Source organism: Artemia sp. Qi Xiang Cuo, chromosome 2 (genome assembly GCF_049724085.1).
Source record: "Artemia sp. Qi Xiang Cuo chromosome 2, ASM4972408v1, whole genome shotgun sequence".
NCBI classification, from domain to species: Eukaryota; Metazoa; Arthropoda; class Branchiopoda; order Anostraca; family Artemiidae; genus Artemia; species Artemia sp. Qi Xiang Cuo.
In genome coordinates, this window is record NC_142795.1 from 31,284,052 (window position 1) to 31,308,222 (window position 24,171).

At 35.3% G+C, this 24,171-nt stretch overlaps 1 protein-coding gene across 2 annotated transcripts in view; it reads right to left on the reverse strand.

Moving 5' to 3' along the window:
- The window catches only part of LOC148955136 (uncharacterized), a 431,876-nt gene that overhangs the window by 260,413 nt on the left and 147,292 nt on the right, over positions 1-24,171 (reverse strand). Inside the window, exons 5-7 of one of the 2 annotated variants that reach the window (XM_089100520.1) lie at positions 15,877-16,116; positions 3,908-4,120; positions 1,751-1,935 (exon numbers count right to left, since the gene is read on the reverse strand). In XM_089100520.1, the coding sequence (XP_088956646.1) occupies positions 1,751-1,935; positions 3,908-4,120; positions 15,877-16,116 (638 nt within the window). The remainder of the gene's footprint in view (positions 1-1,750; positions 1,936-3,907; positions 4,121-15,876; positions 16,117-24,171) is intronic. The other variant, XM_089100529.1, reaches the window with a different exon arrangement.

The following is a 24,171-nucleotide window of genomic DNA, read 5'->3' on the forward strand; positions in this document are numbered from 1 at the left end:
CCTTCCATAAGGACCATATATGCCCCTGGGGCATAACTGACAACGCCGACCCCTGGGCACTGGGGGGGGGGGGCTTTGTTGACATCGAAGTTTTTGTTATCTGACCTCTGAAATATTTTTGACAAAATGTCTATCTCAAAGTTTTTATCTGATGCATTTGAGGAAAAAAGGTGTAATGGGGGGGGGGATAGCTGCCCTCCGATGACTTTTGACTGTGAAAAACTGAACTAGAACTCTCAATTTCCAATCACATGAGCACTCTCTGAAGTTTATACGAATATCCCTTCCATAAGAACCTTAGATGTCCCCAAGGTATAATTTACAACGCGTGCCCCCGGGCCCTGGGGGGGGGGGCTGCGTCAACACCGAAGTTTTTTTTATTATTTGACCTTTGAACTATTTTTAACAAAATGGCTGTCTCAAAATTTTTATCTGATTAATTTTGGGAAAAAAGGACGTGGGAGGGGGGGGGGCTAGCTGCCCTCTGATCTCTTTTAACTCTGAAGAAATGAACTACAGTTTTTAATTTCCAATCAACTGAGCCCTCTCTGAAGTTTATACGACCATCTCCTCCATAAGAACCTCATTTGCCCCCAGGGCATAACTTACAACGCCTGCCCCCTGGCCCTGGAGGGTTGTGTCGACCCTGGAGTTTTTGTTATATGATCTTTGAACTATTTTGAACGAAATGGCTACCTCAAAATTTTATCGGATGTATTGGGGAAAAAAGGGTGTGGGGGCTAGTTGCCCTCCGATCATTTTTGACTCTAAAAAATGGCACTAGAACTCTCGATTTCCAATCGAATGAGCCCTCTTTGAAGTTTATACGACGACCCCTTCCATATGAACTACCTCTGGGAAAAAAATAATAATAATAAAACATTAGATCTGTATATGGCCTTTACTATAGGCAACACTGTAGCGTTGCCTCTAATTGGAAAGTGTGAAAAACTCCTTCCCTCATCTTAAATGCAAGCTCCCTGAAATATATTCCTGTTTCGATCCATACCCTTAATAAAGTGTCAAAAATTTTAAGATTTTCTATACTTTCCTAAAATTTTCAAAAACTTTCTTCTATTTATAACGCTTTGACAAAGGCCTACACTCCCTAAAATGTAGGATATTTTCCAAAGAGTTTGCCCATATTCCTGTTATTGGAACGTAGGAAAATCCCGTTTATTCTTCTGAAATATTGATTTTTTTGGAAGTTTTTTATACTTTTCCACCTTCCAGAAGATATTCCTCCCTATGTGCGAAACTGTCCTTTTTTTAAAATTTTAATTGTGTTTCATAAATAAAGTAACCTTTATTCAACGAATAACATGTTCAAACATTCAAAGGTTTGAGATAAGGAACACTGATGAACTCATCAGATAATCTTACACTTTTATTTGACCAACATTTTTTATCAGCCATATCACAAAAACATAGGAAAACAAAACCTGACAATATGGAGTTGGAGAAAAGGAGACCTTTTTTTCAAAATAAAGGAAAACATAAAGCAACAGCAGTCAACCTGAGTTCTTTTCAGCTAATTTTAAGTTATTCTTTTATTTTTAAATATAAATAAGAATTCAGCCCTTTTTAATGTTGACTTGCTTTCAAAATTAAATTGTCTAGTTGTTTGCCAAAAAAAAAGCCTTTCAAAGATTTTGTTATTTTTACGTTACTGTAGCAGCATCCTAAGCTCGACTAATCTTATTTACACTGTTCTTGACCAGGAATAATCACAAGTTGTAGAAATACTTACCCAAGAAGCCATTAGAGTTGGACCCCAAAGAGAGCCTAAAGTCATAGCTGACATTAGGTTTCTATCTGAAAGTCGATCGACCAAGTAAAGATGACCGAGGATGTATTTCAAGGTTGCAGCATTCACTTCTGGCAGTCGTTCAATGAGCTTTCTGTATGTTTCTAGGCGTTCATTTTCTTCTTGCACTATTAATCACCAAAAAAAAAAAAAAATAATTTTTATTTGTAAATAAGCGGTACTATTACTAAATCATCTACCATAGAAAATACATTCAAAACTTACTGACATGCACACTTTTCTTTTTATTCAAATAGCGACGAAGAACACACTGCCTTTCCATAACAAACAAACACACTTAGAAACAGTAGGGAAAATTTTTCTCAAGACGGTGGAATTCAGTTCATTGGATATTTCGACCATGTGTCCAAGGGTCGTATTCAGCACAACACCAACAAATATATATATATATATATATATATATATATATATATATATATATATATATATATATATATATATATATATATATATATATATATATATATATATATATATATATATATATATATATATATATATATATATATAAAGTTTTCTTTACTACACATCGTTTTAGCGCATATTAAACATTTCCTCCGCTTCACGGTGGTCTTCCCAATATCCCTCTTGAAATGATCTTAAACATAATCCAGTTTTGGTTTCTGTGTAATCTAACTATCATTGCCTAATTTAAATAATATTCAGGATTCACCCTCTCCTTCAGTAAGATCACTCCGACCCTTTTAAAATGTGTCATGTTGGTGGGAATAAAAGCTTATGTCCGCTGGAATACGTCAGTTGCTTGATGCCTCTGAAATAATTGTAAAATTATTTGAGTTGAAGGTAATTTTCCTTTTTTTTCTTTTTTCGTATTGTTTATTGCTTTTTATTAAGATATTTTGTTGTTAATACTTTGGTAAAGGCATGTGTTTATTAGAAGGTTTAACTCTGGTTTTCAGCGATAGTATAATGACAGGAGATAAGCTCTCTCTCTTTCTATCTCTCTCCCTCTCCACCTCTCTATCTCTCTTTTCTTGTATGTTTTTTCTTCAAGTTCCATTTAAGTCTCGTTTTGATGTCTTTCTTCTTTCTCTTGTCCTCTGCTTATTTGCGCGACACGGAGCCTTGTGGAGTTATGTTGAAATTGTTTTCATTTTGCTGTTGGTTTAGTTTGTTGATTAATAATGAATTCGGAACTCAGGTAGGGCATGAGTAACTTATACTCTATTATAAGTTACCCATACTCTTTGGCTAAGAATATAAGCCAATCTAGATGGGTTTATTCCACTTCTGGTATGATAGGACATTAGATGTTTTCGCAGCCCTTCAGCAACTCTTGAAAAGTACATTGACTAGTGCAGATATATTAACTCAGCTCAAGAAATATACTAACAAATATTAAAGTTTAGCTATATTGGATCATTGTCACTTTGAAAATTCAGAATAAAAAGAAACAAACAAACACACTTAGCAACAATAAGGAAAATTTTTCTCAAGACAGTGGAATTCAATTCAGTGGGTATTTTGACCCTATTTCCAAGGGTCGTCTTCCGTACAACACCAACAAATATATATATATATATATATATATATATATATATATATATATATATATATATATATATATATATATATATATATATATATATATATATATATATATATATATATATACTTTGATGCTAGATGTCTTCCAGAATATCATTATTATTATCCTGCGATGTAAAGACGATAGTGTCTTATACAACGAAACAATTATAGGTTCATATCACGCTTAAGAAGTTGTCTAGAAGCCCGATAGTTATATACTAGCGCAGCAAATTTCCTTTTATTCTCTTAAATGAAAATAGTCCGTTCCGTTTCTTCAAGATCTTGAAGAAAATTGTATTCTCTAGTTTAAACATATTTTATTGGGGATAGTGCATATGATCGTTTGCAAGATTTAGCCCCAAATTTTCCATGACATTCATTTTATTAAATTGGTCTAATGCACAAAACTCGCCTTTAGTATGAACGTAAAGTACTTTCAGTTTAGACGGCAAATTTGTGCTTACTCTTTCGGTGGTATTTTAAAGCCACTTACTATAGCAAATTCTATCATCTGATGGCTAACCTCACCTTCAGCATATGTCCAATTTTCGCAGAGCTCAGATGTGAATATAGATTCGGGTAGATTTCTAAAAAATCTTTTCAAAGCTGAGGCAACGTCATGCACAGTGAAATCTTCTTTGGATATATGAATCTTCGAAGAATCGGCCAGAAAAAGTAGCTCAAGCTTCTCAATTCGGGTTTTGATTCCTACTTTTCTATATATTCCTTCTGAGACTATACCTGAAAAGTATATAATCTTCGTAAAATGCTACTTTTGGCAGCCTCATTTCTATAGTGTTAGGCAATAATAGTATATAACGATAATAATAATCATTACTATTATGATTATACAACATATTAAAAAACAATAATTTATTTACTTAACAATTTGAAGTGCTTATTTTGTTTTTCATCAGTGTCTACAAAAAGAAAAGCTGTTGTTATTAGCTGTTGCTGTTGTTGTGAAGTTCTTTGTTGTTGCTCCTGACTTTGCTTTTAAAACTTTTCCGATCAGTGGTGTTCCCCACGAACTTTTCAAAAAGAGTTTTCGGGCACAGTTTTTTTTTTCTGGCAACTAACGTCTTTTTACAGTCTATGCTATCTAATCTGAGTTGAAGGACTTGGCTGTGTTCGATTTAATGCAGTTCATTTCTGAATCTTTTTCTTGAAGTTATTTAAGTTGCGTTGATCAATTTCAACAACCTTTACCTAATTTGGTACAATTTCTTTAATGAATAAACTTGAAATTTTCGTGTACTCTGAGAAAGATACAAATAGTGTAGTCGAGAATGTTTTCACTGAAATTCTACATTTTTTGTTTTTACCTTCTGAAGGAGATAGGCTCCAGATAAAATAGAAACAAATGCTCTTTTCCACTACTAACCTAGTGCTTCATTGGTTGTACTAGTAATATCAGCAGGATCAGGTATCATCTCAGTTTAAAATTAAAGGACTAAGGCTTCATAAATAGTTTTTTAGACGACACTGTCTTTCCATTTACAGAATTTAACAATTGAAAATAACATAAAAACGGGTATAATCTTTTGAAACAAAGCAGTGCAAAAGAAAAATTTAAATAATAGAGAAATCCGAATATTTCGACTTCACGTTCGGAAGCCTTTATCAACGGTCAAATAAAATGAATGAAACTAAATTAAACAAACATAAAACGAAAAAGAAGACAAAAATCAAAAACAACAAACAAAGCTCTTAATAAAATTCACATGGTGATATTGGAAGTTATTATGTGAGTTTCTTTATTGCTTTTGTCTTTTGTTTTCCTTATCTTTATATGTTTATTAGGCTTCTGGACCTGAAGTCAAAATATTGGAATTTCCTTATAATTTAAAGTTTGTTTTTAATTACTTTGTCTTGACATATTATACCCGTTTTTTCTACCTATTTTTTCTGTTTGAAAATTGCCGAAATAATTTCTCCCTTAACATTAATCTGGTTTGAGCATGCTTTGGAATTTTATAAATGGGAAATTTTGATCCCTTGTTAAATCAGCAAAACATCTTGGTCTCTTACCACTTCGAAAAAAATAGAAACTAAAGATGATAAGAAATTCATCTAAAATAATTAGGTGGCATACTATCGGCATTGCTAACTCCAAGGGAAATGCATCTTGGAGCAGTATTTAAAAACTACTTTTCACGTCCGTTTTTGCGGAGCAATTATCGCTAGCAAATCCGACTATATGACTAAGAGGAATTCTTTCCTTCCCCACACATTACTAACCATTGTAAATAACCTAAGAACAGTTTTGCTTTTGACGAGAACAGGGTCTAACATCAAGTAAGCAACATTTTCTTTACAAGTACTGAATTACAGCTAGAGTAGTATCCATCTTTTGAATTCGGCCACTTTATGTTCCTTCCGGTTTTTCTGGTAGGTAATTCTATTCTACAGGGGCATTACACCCTTTGCCAAGAGATCTACGCAATTTAAGGACAAGTTTTTCTGACGTAGATTTCTAGTTCATGATATACAAGTTTTTTTTTAAGTTAAATCCGTGGTCATTCATCTCTAAGTTTATTAGTAGGTTTTTTTTTTTTAAACTTTGCTAATAGGTTTTTAAACCTATTACTACGAACGCTACATGCATTCCATTTTTGGAACAAGGAGCGAGATTGTGTGATGCTATCAGACTGGTTTCGTTTCATGGGTTCATTAATTGAAGGACTAATGTTTTTGAAAAGGGTAATTACTTCTTTAGTTTACGAGATTTGCGAATTTTTTTGCGAAAAGATATTTGCGTAAAGGTATTGCGATGGTTAAGAATGCCTCACGGGTAATTAAAGAATGGGATGCTTGCATCAACAATACAAGGAATATGCTCACATACTTAATAGATTTGACGCTTACAAGAGACATTGCTAGAAGGTATTCAATAGCTTAATTGAAAAGTAACGATAGAATGACATTGTGACTTGACCTAGCTTTACCTCACCGATGTGGTCTGTATAATACATAAGTAACGTTTGAAAAGTATTGTCAATTTAAAAAGAAATGGCTGAAAAGTGTTTTGAGGGGGATACAGTTGCACGGAGGGTTTCGGTTATACAGGGATTCAGTTACAAGGGGGATTCAGTTGCACGGGGCGTGAGTTAAATGGGAATTGAGTTCCACGAGAGTAGTGCTTTGTCGTGGTTTAGCCGTGAGGTCCCTTACCACAACCCCAAAGGGACTCCGATCCCCCCACCCCCACCCCCAAGGAACCCCCCGGTCCTCAAAGGTTCTCTAGGCTCCCAAAGGGGTCGTGGTTTATCAGACTGGTTTCGTTTCATGGGTTCATTAATAGAAGGACTAATGTTTTTGAAAAGGGTAATTACTACTTTAGTTTACGAGATTTGCGAATTTTTCGCGAAAAGATATTTGCGTAAAGGTATTGCGATGGTTAAGAATGCCTCACTGGTAATTAAAGAATGGGATGCTTGCATCAACAATACAAAGAATATGCTCACATACTTAATAGATTTGACGCTTACAAGAGACATTGCTAGAAGGTATTCAATAGCTTAATTGAAAAGTAACGATAGAATAACATTGTGAATTGACCTAGCTTTACTTCACCAATGTGGTCTGTATAACACATAAGTAACGTTTGGAAAGTATTGTCAATTTAAAAAGAAATGGCTGAAAAGTGTTTTGAGGGGGATGGGTTGCATGGAGGGTTGAGTTGCACGAGGGTTCAGTTAAAGGGGATACAGTTGCACGGGGGTTTCGGTTATACAGGGGTTCAGTTACAAGGGGGATTCAGTCGCATGGGGGTTGAGTTAAATGGGAATTGAGTTCCACGAGAGTAGTGCTTTGTCGTGGTTTAGCCGTGAGGTCCCTTACCACAACCCCAAAGGGCTCCGATCCCCCCACCCCAACCCCGAAGGAACCCCCCCGTCCTCAAAGGTTCTCTAGGCTCCCAAAGGGGTCGTGGTTTACCTTGTAACTTTTACATTCTCTTGATTTTCAAAGTTCCGTTTGAAGGACTCTGTTGTTTTAAGCCAGTATGATTTTTTCTTTACATGGTGTTCGTTCAAAAAAGCGAGAATTTCTGTTATATAAATAATTCTTATATTTTTTCCGTTCACTTGAAGGCGAGGAAATCTGTTAAATAAATAATTGTTATACCTTTTAAAATGGCTTTAAGGGGTTTGAGAGACTCAGTTGCCTAATTCCGTGTGATTTTTCTTTACTTGATGGTCATTAAAAACGAAATTTTTGTGTTAAATAAGTAGTTTTTGTATCTTTTAAAAGAGCTTTAAGGGGTTTGAGAGACTCAGTTGCCTGATTCCGTGTGGTTTTTTTTTAGTTGGTGGTCATTAAAAATGAAATTTTCGTGTTAAATAAGTAGTTTTTGTATCTTTTAAAAGAGCTTTACGGGGATTGAGAGACTCAGTTTTAACTTGTAAAAGTTACATTTTATTGATTTTTAAAATTTAATTTTGAATTTCTTTCGTTGAAATGCAAGAGTTGGAATATTTCAGTATTGTTTGGTTGTGGTTTACCTTGTCACAGTTACATTTTCTTGATTTTTCAAAGTTCATTTTGAATTTCTTTCGCTGAAATGCAAGAGTTGGAATATTTCAGTAGTGTTTGGTTGTGGTTTACCTTGTCACAGTTACATTTTCTTGATTTTTCAAAGTTCATTTTGAATTTCTTTCGTTGAAATGCAAGAGTTGGAATATTTCAGTAGTGTTTGGTTGTGGTTTACCTTGTCACAGTTACATTTTCTTGATTTTTCAAAGTTCATTTTGAATTTCTTTCGCTGAAATGCAAGAATTGGAATATTTCAGTAGTGTTTGGTTGTGGTTTACCTTGTCACAGTTACATTTTCTTGATTTTTCAAAGTTCATTTTGAATTTTTTTTCGTTGAAATGCAAGAGTTGGAATATTTCAGTAGTGTTTGGTTATGGTTTACCTTGTCACAGTTACATTTTCTTGATTTTTCAAAGTTCATTTTGAATTTCTTTCGTTGAAATGCAAGAGTTGGAATATTTCAGTTGTGTTTGGTTGTGGTTTACCTTGTCACAGTTACATTTTCTTGATTTTTCAAAGTTCATTTTGAATTTCTTTCATTGAAATGCAAGAGTTGGAATATTTCAGTAGTGTTTGGTTGTGGTATGCAAGAGTTGGAATATTTCAGTGTCTGATTTACTTGTTCTATTGAGTACTATTTTCTTTTTTTATTTATTTAGTTGTAATGCAAGAGTTGGAATATTTCAGTAGTGTTTGGTTGTGGTTTACCTTGTCACAGTTACATTTTCTTGATTTTTCAAAGTTCATTTTGAATTTCTTTCATTGAAATGCAAGAGTTGGAATATTTCAGTAGTGTTTGGTTGTGGTTTACCTTGTCACAGTTACATTTTCTTGATTTTTCAAAGTTCATTTTGAATTTCTTTCGTTGAAATGCAAGAGTTGGAATATTTCAGTAGTGTTTGGTTGTGGTTTACCTTGTCACAGTTACATTTTCTTGATTTTTCAAAGTTCATTTTGAATTTCTTTTGCTGAAATGCAAGAGATGGAATATTTCAGTATCACAGTTACATTTTCTTGATTTTTCAAAGTTCATTTTGAATTTCTTTCGTTGAAATGCACATTGAAATGCAAGAGTTGGAATATTTCAGTAGTGTTTGGTTGTGGTTTACATTGTCACAGTTCAATTTTCTTGATTATTCGAATTTCATTTTGAATTGCTTTCGTTGTAATTAACGAGTTGTAATATTTAAGTCGTGTCGGTTTATGGTTTAAATTGTCAGATTTAAATGTTATTTATTTTTATTATTTAATATTGATTTTACTTATATTTAATTAAATATTTGTACTCTTTAAGTAGTTTTTGGTTGTGGTTTACCTTGTCACAGTTACATTTTCTTGATTATTCAAAGTTCATTTTGAATTTTTTCATTGAAATGCAAGAGTTGGAATATTTCAGTAGTGTTTGGTTGTGGTTTACCTTGTCACAGTTACATTTTCTTGATGTTTCAAAGTTCATTTTGAATTTCTTTCGTTGAAATGCAAGAGTTGGAATATTTCAGTAGTGTTTGTTTGTGGTTTACCTTGTCACAGTGACATTTTCTTGATTTTTCAAAGTTCATTTTGAATTTCTTTCGTTGAAATGCAAGAGTTGGAATATTTCAGTAGTGTTTGATGGTGGTTTACCTTGTCACAGTTACATTTTCTTGACTTTTCAAAGTTCTCTTTGAATTTCTATCATTGAAATGCAAGAGTTGGTATATTTCAGTAGTGTTTGATTGTGGTTTACCTTGTCACAGTTACATTTTCTTGATTTTTCAAAGTTCATTTTGAATTTCTTTCGTTGAAATGCAAGAGTTGGAATATTTCAGTAGTGTTTGGTTGTGGTTTACCTTGTCACAGTTACATTTTCTTGATTTTTCAAAGTTCATTTTGAATTTCTTTCGTTGAAATGCAAGAGTTGGAATATTTCAGTAGTGTTTGGTTGTGGTTTACCTTGTCACACTTACATTTTCTTGATTTTTCAAAGTTCATTTTGAAGTTCTTTCGTTGAAATGAAAGAGTTGGAATATTTCAGTAGTGTTTGATTGTGGTTGTCCTTGTCACAGTTACATTTTCTTGATTTTTCAAAGTTCATTTTGAATTTCTTTCATTGAAATGCAAGAGTTGGAATATTTCAGTAGTGTTTGTGTCTTGTTTTCATTGTCACATATTATTTTTCTGTATTTTTCAATTTTCATTTGTATTTATTTCTTTTTTATTAAATATTTTTACTTTATCATTATTTTTTGATAGTTTTTTACCTTGTCATTGTTAAAGTTTATTTATTATTCATATTTAATTTATATTATATTTCTTTTTAATGCAATAATTGGAATATTTATTTAGTGTTTGGTTGTGGTTTACCTTGTCACAGTTACATTTTCTTGATTTTTCAAAGTTCATTTTGAATTTCTTTCGTTGAAATGCAAGAGTTGGAAATATTTCAGTAGTGTTTGGTTGTGGTTTACCTTGTCACAGTTACATTTTCTTGATTTTTCAAAGTTCATTTTGAATTTCTTTCGTTGAAATGCAAGAGTTGGAATATTTCAGTAGTGTTTGGTTGTGGTTTACCTTGTCACAGTTACATTTTCTTGATTTTTCAAAGTTCATTTTGAATTTCTTTCGTTGAAATGCAAGAGTTGGAATATTTCAGTAGTGTTTGGTTGTGGTTTACCTTGTCACAGTTACATTTTCTTGATTTTTCAAAGTTCATTTTGAATTTCTTTCATTGAAATGCAAGAGTTGGAATATTTCAGTAGTGTTTGGTTGTGGTTTACCTTGTCACAGTTACATTTTCTTGATTTTTCAAAGTTCATTTTGAATTTCTTTCGTTGAAATGCAAGAGTTGGAATATTTCAGTAGTGTTTGGTTGTGGTTTACCTTGTCACAGTTACATTTTCTTGATTTTTCAAAGTTCATTTTGAATTTCTTTCGTTGAAATGCAAGAGTTGGAATATTTCAGTAGTGTATGGATATGGTTTACCCTGTCAAACTTACATTTTCTTGATGTTTCACATATCTTTTGGATTTTCTATCGTTTAAATGTAATATATGGAATATTTTGATTGTGGTTTACCATGTAACAGATACATTTAATATTTTTTTATATTTAAATTTTGAATTTCTTTCATTGAAATGCAAGAGTTGGAATATTTCAGTGGTGTTTGGTTAGGGTTTACCTTGTCACAGTTACATTTTCTTGATTTTTCAAAGTTCATTTTGAATTTCTTTCGTTGAAGTGCAAGAGTTGGAATATTTCAGTAGTGTTTGCTTGTGGTTTACCTTGTCACAGTTACATTTTCTTGATTTTTCAAAGTTCATTTTGAATCATTCAAGAAACGTGATTAAACACGTTTTTAAACTACATGCTATTTGCATGCCTTTCCTTGGCACCTTTTCAAACGAGCGGGGATTCCCCGCCGGTTCCTACACATTGCAAAAAAGTGAGCAGTACGAAAACTCCACGTTTTCAACCAGACTGGTTTTTTAGACATCACACCCACAGAGATGACACACACACATAGAGACGAGACATGCACAGACACGACACACAAACAGAGTCATAGTGAGAGAGATATCCAAAAAGTTAGGTTGATCTAGGTTCACTTAGAGTGGCGCGCCACTCTAAGTGAACCTAGATCAACCTAACTTTTGGATATCTCTCTCACTATGACTCTGTTTGTGTGTCGTGTCTGTGCATGTCTCGTCTCTATGTGTGTGTGTCATCTCTGTGGGTGTGTTGTCTAAAAACCAGTCTGGTTGAAAACGTGGAGTTTTCGTACTGCTCACTTTTTTGCAATGTGTAGGAACCAGTGGGGAATCCCCGCTCGTTTGAAAAGGTGCCAAGGAAAGGCATGCAAATAGCATGTAGTTTAAAAACGTGTTTAATCACGTTTCTTGAATGATTCAAAATGAACTTTGAAAAATCAAGAAAATGTAACTGTGACAATTTAAATCAAAAGCAAACAATAATGATATATTACAAATCTGTCTTTTCATATAAAGAAATTATAAATGAACTTTGAAGAATCATGAAATTGTAACTTTGACAAGGTAAAACACAACAAAACACCACTGAAATATTACAACTCTTTCATTTCAAATAAATAAACTAAATATGAACTGTTAAAAATAAAGAAAAAGTAAATGATTAAATTTAAACCATAAACAAACAATACTTAAATAGTCCAACTCTTGCATTTCAACGAATCAAATTCAAAATGAACTTTGAAAAATCAAGCAAATGTAACTGTGACAAGGTAAAACTGAGTCTCTCAATCCCCGTAAAGCTCTTTTAAAAGATACAAAAACTACTTATTTAACACAAAAATTTCGTTTTTAATGACCACCAAGTAAAGAAAAATCACACGGACTTAGGCAACTGAGTCTCTAAAACCCATTAAAGCTCTTTTAAAAGATAAAAAAACTACATATATAAAAAACAAAAATATTTTTTTATTAAAATAAAGAAAAGAAAAATAACACGTACTAATTAAACTGAGTCTCTCAAACCCCTTAAAGTCATTTTAAAAGGTATAACAATTATTTATTTAGCAGAAATCCTCGCCTTCAATTGAACGGAAAAAATATAAGAATTATTTATTTAACAGAAATTCTCGCTTTTTTGAACGAACACCATGTAAAGAAAAAATCACACTGTCTTAAAACAACAGAGTCCTTCAAACGGAACTTTGAAAATCAAGAGAATGTAAAAGTTACAAGGTAAACCACGGCCCCTTTGGGAGCCTAGAGAACCTTTGAGGACCGGGGGGTTCCTTCGGGGCTGGGGTGGGGGGATCGGAGCCCTTTGAGGTTGTGGTAAGGGACCTCACGGCTAAACCACGACAAAGCACTACTCTCGTGGAACTCAATTCCCATTTAACTCAACCCCGGTGCAACTGAATCCCCCTTGTAACTGAACCCCCGTATAACCGAAACCCCCCGTGCAACTGTATCCCCTTTAACTGAACCCTCGTGCAACTCAACCCTCCATGCAACCCATCCCCCTCAAAACACTTTTCAGCCATTTCTTTTTAAATTGACAATACTTTTCAAACGTTACTTATGTATTATACAGACTACATCGGTGAGTTAAAGCTAGGTCAAGTCACAATGTCTTTCTATCGTTACTTTTCAATTAAGCTATTGAATACCTTCTAGCAATGTCTCTTGTAAGCGTCAAATCTATTAAGTATGTGAGCATATTCTTTGTATTGTTGATGCAAGCATCCCATTCTTTAATTACCCGTGAGGCATTCTTAACCATCGCAATACCTTTACGCAAATATCTTTTCGCGAAAAATTCGCAAATCTCGTAAACTAAAGAAGTAATTACCCTTTTCAAAAACATTAGTCCTTCTATTAATGAACCCATGAAACGAAACCAGTCTGATAACCCCCGCCCCCTTGGGGAGCCTAGAGAACCTTTGCGGCCGGGGGGGTGCGGGCGGGGGTGGGGTGGGGGGCTCGGAGTCCCTTTGGGGTTGTGGTAAGGGACCTCACGGCTAAACCACGACAAAGCACTACTCTCGTGGAACTCAATTCCCATTTAACTCAACCCCCGTGCAACTGAATCCCCCTTGTAACTGAACCCCTGTATAACCGAAACCCTCCGTGCAACTGTATCCCCCTCAAAACACTTTTCAGCCATTTCTTTTTAAATTGACAATACTTTTCAAACGTTACTTATGTATTATACAGACCACATCGGTGAGGTAAAGCTAGGTCAAGTCACAATGTCATTCTATCGTTACTTTTCAATTAAGCTATTGAATACCTTCTAGCAATGTCTCTTGTAAGCGTCAAATCTATTAAGTACGTGAGCATATTCTTTGTATTGTTGATGCAAGCATCCCATTCTTTAATTACCCGTGAGGCATTCTTAACCATCGCAATACCTTTACGCAAATATCTTTTCGAAAAAAAATGAGCAAATCTCGTAAACTAAAGAAGTAATTACCCTTTTCAAAAACATTAGTCCTTCTATTAATGAACCCATGAAACGAAACCAGTCTGATAGCATCACACAATCTCGCTCCTAGTTCCAAAAATGGAATGCATGTAGCGTTCGTAGTAATAGGTTTAAAAACCTATTAGCCAAGTTTAAAAAAAAAACAAAAAAAACTACTAATCAACTTACAGATGAATGACCACGGATTTAACCTAAAAAAAAAACTTGTATAACAGGAACTAGAAATCTACGTCAGAAAAACTTGTCCTTAAATTGCGTAAATCTCTTTGAAAGGGTGTAATGCCCCTGTAGAATAGAATTACCTACCAGAAAAACCGGAAGGAACATAAAGTGGCAGAATTCAATAGATGGTTACTACTAGCTAGCCTCTATTAAGATTAAATAAATAAGACAAGTTTTTTCAACTGAAAGTAAGGAGCAACATTAAAATTTAAGACGAAACGAAATTATTACGTATATGAGGGGGTTCGCCTCCTAGTCAATACCTTGCTCTTTACGCTAAAGTTCGAATTTTGTTCGGATCAAAAACCCCTGAATCGCAAAGGCTGTTTAATTAGAATAGATGGCTCTTTTCAAAGTACTAAGAAAACTCTAGCGTAAAGAGCCAGGTATTGACCAGGGAGAGAAACCCCTCATATACGTTATAATTTCTGTTCGTTTTAAGTTTTAATGTTGTTCCTTACTTCAGTCGAAAAAACTTGTTGTTCTTTATTTAATTTCTGATCGTTTTTTAAATAATCCCCTTCGTAGAAATGTCCCTTACCCCAAGAAAACATCCTCCATGGAAAGATCCTCCCGTGTAACCCTCTCCTCAGACCCCCCCCCAACAAACCAGAAAAAAGTCCCTCCTAAAAGAGTCTGTATACTTACCAATAACCAATACTATGTCTGTGGGGGATTAAGTCATCCTCAAAAACATATTTATTAAACTTTCGACTATGCTAAACAAAATGGCTGTTTCAAAATTTTGATTGGGGGACTTTGGGAAAAAAAAGAGCGTGGGAAGGGGCCAAGTTGCCCTCCAGTTTTTTTGGTCACTTATAAAGGGAACTAGAACTTTTAATTTCCGTTCGAATGAGCCCTCTGACGATATTCTAGGACTACTGGATCGATACGATCACGCCTGGGGAAAACAAAAAAAAAGAAATAAACACGCAGCCGAGATTTTTCTTCTGGCAAAAAATACAAAATTCCACATTTTTGCAGATAGGAGCTTGAAACATAGTAGGGTTTTCTGTTACGTTGGATCTGATGGTTTGATTTTCATTAAGATTCTATCACTTTTAGGGGGTGCTTCCCCCCTTTTCGGAAATAAGACAATTTTTTCAGGCTCGTAACTTTTGACGGGTAAAGCTTAACTTGATGAAACTTAAATATTTGAGATGAGCATAAAACCCAATTATTTTGATGTATCTATTGGTATCAAAATTCCATTTTTTAGAGTTTCGGTTACTATTGAGCCGGGTCGGCCCTTACTTACAGTTCGTTACCATGAACTGTTTGATATGACTAGCAGAACCAGTTTATACAAGTTAAGTCATGGTAATTTTTATAGTAAAAGTAACATTTCGTTAAAACACATATATTTCACGTTATTACCCTTGGTAGCAAACGGAATATACTTAAATAACCCATAATATAAGAAATCTCAAGATATCAAAGGTACTTCCCAAGCTCACGATTAAAACTTCAATATCTTGGAAGAAATCATAAGGACTGACAACATCAATTCCACTATCCCTTGATTCTCGGTGTTTCCCAAATATTCCCAAAAACAAACTGTAGGCGTAATCAAATGAAAGTGAAGAGTGATGTTGGAACTTAAAACGAAAAGAGACGAGGGGGTCAACTACCTTCTAAACCGCCCACACTTGACACTAAATAATCAAGTATGGGTCTCGCACGAGTGGCACAAAGCATGACCCCCATTTCCCCTTCAAAAAATTATAACATGACGAATCTTAAGATTGTTACCATTAAAAGATTGTACCTTTAAGTGGGTACAACTTACCATTTAAAGCTATATAGTTCACGAAAGCATCAACAACAACGGGAACATTGTCTTTCGTCAACGGCAACTCATTCAGATCAAGACTCAAGGGCATCATTTTCTCTTTCAAGATATTGTTAAAAGATTGAGTTTCAGACGGTAAATCCATTTGCATATAAAGAGTCTCCTCATTTTGTGTATTAATAAATAAAAGAGGTCCACTTTTGTAGGCTAGGTCACAAGTTCCTGTTTCATCAGGACCTAAAAATCATAAGGAAAAATATACCAAAGAATCTTAAAAGAGCAAGGCGACATAGGATAGCGCAGATATTCCTCCGAAAGTTAAAAGTAAAAAAAAAAAACACAAACCTAATTTCAACTTATTGGAATAAGATATTAAATGTTATAAATAGATCGATTCGTAATAAACACGTATGCGCATAAATAATCATATGATACTAGAAAAATAAATGGAAAATTCACTCGTAACAAAAAATCCTCTAGGCTACCCCTCGATCGTTACGATAAAGTCTTAAGGCTATGAAAAGCTTCTTATTCCGGTTTCCAGGCCCTTTTGTTTCAGCAGTGCTTCTTAAAGAATTGGAAAAAGTAAAACTTAGGCATAAGAATTGAGGGTTGAGGAAGGGGCAGTCCCCTCATATTCGGAATAATTGCTGTTCATTTTCAGTTTTGATGTTGCTCCTTAATTTCAGTTGAAGAAACTTGCTTTTTGATATTTAATTTCAAATCTTTTTTTTATCTGTGCCTGAAAACACCCCCCCCCCCTTATGTGAAAAATTTTCCCCTCAACGGGAAATTACTCCCAAAATATAGTCTTCTAAAAATACTTTAAGGAACAGTTTGCTGGAGAAAAATCTTGCTTATTCAAATTTTATTTCAGCCCCCCCCCCCGTGAAAAACTCCTCCTATCAATGGAAATTCCTAAAAAAAAAAAATAACTCCTGTGGAAGCTCCCACCCTCAACGGTAAATTTCATCTCCGATGAAAATTCCACCTGGGAAATTTCGCCGGGCAGTTTGCCTTGGGTAAACTTCCCAATATATATATAATTGAACTGTCAAAAGAGAATATTTGGTGGATACAATTTGGGGATATATTATAATTTAGGGAAAGTTTGGGATAAGTAAGCGTCTGTGCAAATGGCAAAAAGTCAGACCTTAGAAGCGGTAAGAGGATGATGTTGCTAAAATGCTTCTAACGAATAAATAGGGTTTCTAGTGCCAAATCTTTTAGTCTTCCTACTCCAGCATACAAGAAGAAAAAAAAAGGTACTTGAATCAAACCTTACCATGTCAAGTTTGTGGAATTTTGTTTTGAAAGAATAAAGATCACGGATGCGTGTTTTTTTTTTTCAGGGGCGATAGTATCCACCCAATTTTCCTTGAATGTAGCGAGAGGGCTCATTCGAACGGATATTGAAAGTTCTAGTGCCCTTTTTAAGCTACCAAAAAGTTGGAGGGCAACTAGGCCCTCTCCCACGCTCATTTTTTCCTAAAGTCACAGGATCAAAATTTTGAGATAGCGATTTTGTTCAAAATAGTCGAAAAATCTAATAACTATGTCTTTGAGGATGATATAATACCCTACAGTCCCCAGGGGAAGGGCTGCATGTTATGAACTTTACCCATTGTTTACATATAATAATGGTTATTTGAAAGTATACAGACGTTCTCGAGGGGACTTTTCTGATGGGGTATGGAGGGGGAGGGTCGGGGGGAGAGGGTTACTTGGGAGGAGCTTTCCATGGAAGAATCTTTCACGGAGGAAGAGAATTTCCATGAAGGGGGCGAAGGAGCGTCCCGGCTCAATAGTAACCGAAACCCTAAAAAACGGAATTTTAATATCAATAGATACATCAAACGAATTGGATTTTTATTCTGATTTTTAATATATAAGTTTCATCAAGTTTAGTTTTACCCATCAAAAGTTAAGGGCCTGACAATATTTGCCTTATTTTCGAAAAAAAGAGAGAAAACACCTCTTAAAAGTCATAGAATCTTAATGAAAATCACACCATCAGATTCAGCGTATCAGAGAACCCTACTGTAGAGGTTTCAAGATCCTATCTGCAAATTTGTGGAATTTTGTATTTTTTGCCAGAAAAAACATCATGGATGAGTGTTTACTCCCCCGCCCTTTTTTCTCAAAATCGTCCGATCAAAATTTTGAGATAGCCATTTAGCCAAAAAAAAAAAAGTAAAATCAATATGCAAATTTCATTGTAATTATTCATGTACGGTGAGCCAAATTCAAAATACGCATTAATTCAAAAACGTTCAAAAATTAAAAAAAAGTTTTTTTTTAACTGAAAGTAAGGAGCGACATTAAAACTTAAAACAAACAGAAATTATTCCGTATGAAAGGGGCTGTCCCCTCCTCAGCGACTCGCTCTTTACGATAAAGTTTGACTTTTTCTCACAATTCTACTTTATTAAACAATAAAAAACTGTAGCGGACAGAGCGGGGCGTAGAGGAGGGGACAGCCCCTTCCATATACGGAATAATTTCTGTTCGATTTAAGTTTTAATGTCGCTCCTTACTTTCCGATTCAATCGAAAGTTTGAAATAGCCACTTATTTCAACAAAATTGAAAGATCCAGTGACTATATCCCTGTTGATGGTAAACTCCTACAACCCTCAGGGCAAAGGCTATAAGTTATGCAATTCACCCATTGGTTACATATTGTATTTGTTATTAAGAAAGGTGGGCATGTTTGACCTTTAGTGACCAAAGAGATGAATAGGATTCAGGTGAATCTTTCGAAGAATTTTGATGGGAGTGTTGAACTAAATCAAAACACGTTGTGTGCATACAGGTTGTCAAAAGGTCATAACTCAGGATTGACTGAGTGTGTTAACTTGAAACTTTCAGAAAAAGATAAGGGGGATGATCAATTGACCAAAATGGCAATATTTGCACGCTACTACTACTACCACTACTACTATGACTGCTACTACTACCACTAATACTGCTACTACCGCTACAACTATTGCTTCTGTAGCGAGTACTTCCAAGGCTGAGGAAACTGAAGTGAAAACTTGAGGAAATTTTGAGGGGAAAATTGAACTACATCAAAACATACTATGTACATAGTTATTGTCAAAAGGACACATCAGCAATATATTTGGAATGGCTTACCCTAACAAGCTGAAACTTCCAGGGCATCATGAGTGGAATGCTCAACTGACCAAAAGGCAACATGTGCATACTACTACTGCTATTAATACTGCTGCTACTACTGTTACTACCACTATTAATGCAACACTACTACTCTCTCTACCGCTACCACTAATGCTATGAAACTGTACTATGATGGCTTAGGATATGAAGGTGGAAATTTGAAAGAATATTTAGGAAAAATTTAAACTAAATCAAAACACACTATGCGCACGCAGATTGTCAAAAGGGTGTATCTTAGGATGAGATTAGTGCGTTAATTTAGAACTTTCAGAGAAGGCTTAAAGAGGAAGATTCATTGACCAAGAAGTAATACGTATATTCTACTACTATTGCTGCCACTATTGCTATCACTGCTACTACTCCACCTTCTACTTCTATTACAAAGACTACTAACGCTAAGAGTATTAAGATGAAAATTTCAGGAAGCGTTGAGGAGGAAGTTGAACTAAATTAAAACAAGCTATGAATGTGCAAGTTATCAAAACGGCATATAGGTAATATCACAGCAGCGGCTAATTGTATTAAGTTCAAACTAGTATTAAAGCTATTGTTGCAAATACTACTACCAGTCATACAACTAGTAGAATTATTACAACTACTACTACTGTGACTACTAGTACAACTATGACTAAAGATATAAAGGTGAAATTGTGAGATCGCCCTTTTCTAGGGCTAGAAACAAAGTCTAGTTGTTGCTTTAAGCAGACTCTGCGTAAACCTCTCCCTCTAAACGCACCTTCTATGTATTAATTTTTATTTATAAATTTCTTTACCCAAGGTTCTTAAAGAAACAACCAATCAATCGGTAGTGCTCAATCGGAAAATGGGAATGGGAAGCAAATTAGTTTGAATAGGATACTCAGAATTAGGTGACAACTTGATTTGATTATTAAATTCAATAAAAAAAGAGGAGAAAAGGTTGTAACATAAAATCTCCCCAATGGCTCTCTTCAGATTTGAATAGTCTAATATTGTCGGTGTCTGTCGTTCCAAGGAGGTTGTTTCTATTGTCCAAGCGTCGTCACCGAGAAAAAAGGATGATTTTAAGCCTAAGGCTACTGAATATTTCTAATTGAATAAATTACTCTTGAATAGCTAGTTAAGGCTTGGATCTGTATTATTAGAATCCTTTAGTCAGAATTATCAAATCAGGTAAATTCTGCTAATTAGGTTAGAAATGGGAGTACTACCGATACGATTTTTGTCTTATCTTTAAAAGTGTTTCAAATGGTATGCGAGAAATGAAATTAAAGGCTTACAAGGTGAGCTAAATGCTCGGAATAACCACAATTGATTAGACACAAATTTATTAGTTTAACCCAAAACATGGCGCTTTCTAATTATTTCTTGTAACAAGAATCGGTGCTCCCAGGACCTTAGATAAATCTTAACTTCAACAGGGAAAATCCTTGATTGAATTTCTCTAGACTGGATAGAACTTAAAATTCTTAGCTTGACTAATAACACTTCTCTCCCTCTAGCCTCTTAGTATACACTTATCAGCTAGCTTGGCTGTATATACGGTCGAGAAAGGGTTAGAAAGGGGATACACTTCTCTTCTGGATTCAAACTCTATGTTATATACCCTAAAGTACGAATATAGGGGGTAAAAGGAACTTGAGTGTAGGAAATTCCAATTTTGTGCGTGGAAATACTGCACTTAAGTTCCACGAAATACTGACCTGGGAAAAACACACAGCTTTAAAGGTTTCGATCCTTGTTTGTGGGTTTTTCCACCTTAAGTCCCTGGTTATTCTAAGCTTATTCCACCAATTTTATGCTTCTGGGAAGGGACTCACTTTAATTTTAGATTGTATCATCTTTCGATAGTGTGGATTTTTAGACAGACCTAGCCTTAACAAAGAAGAAGTATAGAAAAAGAAATCATAAGACCCGTAACTGAATAACGAGACATCTAAGAAGGATATTAGGCTATTCTGTTGTGTTCTGAATATACGTTAATGTAATGTCTCAATCAAAGGACTTACGTCGTGCTAACTATACGACTCCAATGATGTAACCACAAAGTGAAATCTAACAAGAATCTCGAGTTTTTTACAAGGTGGATCACAGCCTTCTACTGTGATCAGAATATCTCCTAATCAATCAGAATAAATCCAAAAACTATCTTAAGTTATCCGAGATTCTACGCTCGCTCTAATAAACCAAATGGACAAGTTCCCAAAGGGAAAGATACAGCTCTGACTAAAGTTAGGGCCCAAAAGGGGGACTCGAAGGATTTAATTGGCAACTTAATTCAACACAGAAATAGGTTTTTTCGGTTTAGACAAAGTGATGAAAAGGTTTTATGCTATTATTTTAACTTTACATTTAAAGAAATTGAGACAAGGCAGGTACTTGCCATAATCAGAGACAACGCTATAGCGTTGCCTATAGTAAAGGCCATACGGCTTCAATGTTTTATTATTATTTTTTTCCCCAGAGGCACTTCATATGGAAGGGTTCGTCGTATAAACTTCAAAGGGGGCTCATTCGATTGGAAATCGAGAGTTCTAGTGCCCTTTCTAAAAGTCAAAAATGATTGGAGGGCAACTAGCCCCCCCCCACGCCCATCATTCCCCCAAACTTTAGAGAGGGCTCGTTTGATTGAAAATTGAAAGTTCTTGTTCACTTTTTAAGAGTCAAAAGAGGCTCCAATGTTTTATTATTTTTTTTTCCAGAGGCACTTCATATGGAAGGGGTCGTCGTAAAAACTTCAAAGGGGGCTCATTCAAATGGAAATAGAGCGCTCTAGTGCCCTTTTTAATTGTTGAAAGTTATTGACGGTCACCTAGCCCCCCCTCCCCACCCCACCCATTCTCCCAAAAACATCCAATCAAAATTTTGAGATATCCATTTTGTTTATCGTAGTTGATTTCCAGATAGAAAATATGTTTTTGAGGAGGATACTCCCCCAGAACCTTCACGGCAAGGATTTTAAGATATGCCCTGGGGGCATATAAGGTTTTTATAGAAGGCGTTGTCGTAGAAGCTGCAAAAGAGGCTCATTCAATTGGAAATTAAAGAGCTAGTGCCCTTTTTAATACTCGAAAGTGATTGGAATGTAACTAGCCCCCCTCCCCCCCCACCCATCATTTCCCCAAACACATCCAATCAAAATTTTGAGATAGCCATTTTGCTCAGCGAAGCTGATTTCCAGATAGAAAATGTATTTTGAGGATGATACTCCCCCACAACCCTCAGGGCAAAGGTTTTAAGCTATGCCCTGGCGTCAAATAAGTTTTTTTTATAGAAGGCGTTGTGGTAGAAAATTCTAAATAGGCTCATTCGATTGGAAATTAAAGGGCTATTGCCCTTTTTAATAGTCCAAAATGATTGGAGGGCAACTAGCCCCCCCCCGCCCATCATTCGCCCAAACAAATCCAATTAAAATTTTGAGATAGCCATTTTGTTCAGCGTAGTTGATTCCCAGATAGAAAATATATTTTAGAGGAGGATACTCCCCCACAACCCTCAGGGCAAGGGTTTTAATTTATGCCCTTGGGACATATAAGGTTTTTATAGAAGGCGTTGTCGTAGAAACTTCAAAACATGCTAATTCGACTGGAAATTAAAGGGCTAGTGCCCTTTTTAATAGTCGAAAGTGATTGGAGTGTAAATAGCCCCCTTCCCCCCCCCCCCACGCCCATCATTTCATCAAAAACATCCAATAATAATTTTCAGATAACAATGTGGTTCAGCTTAGTTTATTTCAAGTTTTAAGATATGTTTTTTAGGTCGTTACTTCCCGACAACCCTCAGGGTAATGGTTTTAAGTTATGCCCTGGGGGCATATAAGATTTTTATAGAAGACGTTGTCGTAAAAACTTCAAAACAGGCTCATTCGATTGGAAATTAAAGGCATAGTGCCCTTTTTAATAGTCGAAAGTGATTGGAGTGCAAATAGCCCCCCCCCACGCCCATCATTTCCCCAAACACATCTAATAAAAATTCTGAGATATCCATTTTGTTCAGCGTAGTTTATTTCCAGATAGAAAATATGTTTTTGAGGAGGACACTCCCCCAGAACCTTCAGGGCAAGGGTTTTAAGATATCCCCTGGGGGCATATAGGGTTTTTATAAAAGGCTTTTTCGTAGAAACTTCAAAAAAGGTTCAGTCGATTGGAAATTCAAATGGATAGTGCCCTTTTTAATAGTCAAAAGTGATTGGAGGGCAACTAACCCCCCCCCCCTACGCCCATCATTCCCCTAAACACATCCAATCAAAATTTTGAGATAGCCATTTTATTCAGCGCAGTTGATTTCCAGATTGAAAATATATTTTTGAGGAGGACACTCCCCCACAACCCTCAGGGCAAGAGTTTTAAGTTATGCCCTGGGGGCATTAAAGGTTTTTATAGAAGGCATTGTCGTAAAAAATTCAAAACAGGCTTATTCAATCGGAAATTAAAAGGGCTTGTGCCCTTTATAAGATTCTAATGGGTTGGGTGGGCCGCTAGCCCCCCCCTACGCCCATCCTGTCCACAAACACATCCAATCAAACTTTTGAGATCGCCATTTTGTTCAGGGTAGCTCATTACCAGATAGAAAATATGTTTTTGAGGAGGACAATCCCCCACAAACCTCAGGGCAAGGGTTTTAAGTTATGCCCTGGGGGCATGTAAGGTTTTTATAGAAGGCTGTGTCGTAGAAACTTCAAAAAAGGCTCATTCGATTGGAAATTCCGAGGGCTAGTGCCCTATGTAAAAGTCGAAAGTGATTTGAGGGCAACTAACCCCTCTCTCACGCCCACCTTTTCCCCAAACACATCCAATCAAAATTTTAAGACAGCCATTTTATTAAACGTAGTTTTAAGTTCTGGTAACCGAATCCTTCATATTATTCCTTATGGAAGGATGCTCGTATAAACTTTAGAAAGGGCTCATTTGATTGAAAGTTGAAATTTCTTCTCCACTTTTTAAAAGTAAAAAGAGATGGAATGGGAACTAGTCCCTCCCCCTCCTCCACACCCTAAATGCATTAGCTACAAGTTTTGAGATAGACATTTTGTTAGAATATTTCAAAGTTCAGATAACAAAAAATCCGGTGTCGACACAGCCCACCAGGGCCAGGGGTAGGCGTTGTAAGTTATGCCCTGGGGCATAACTTATTAA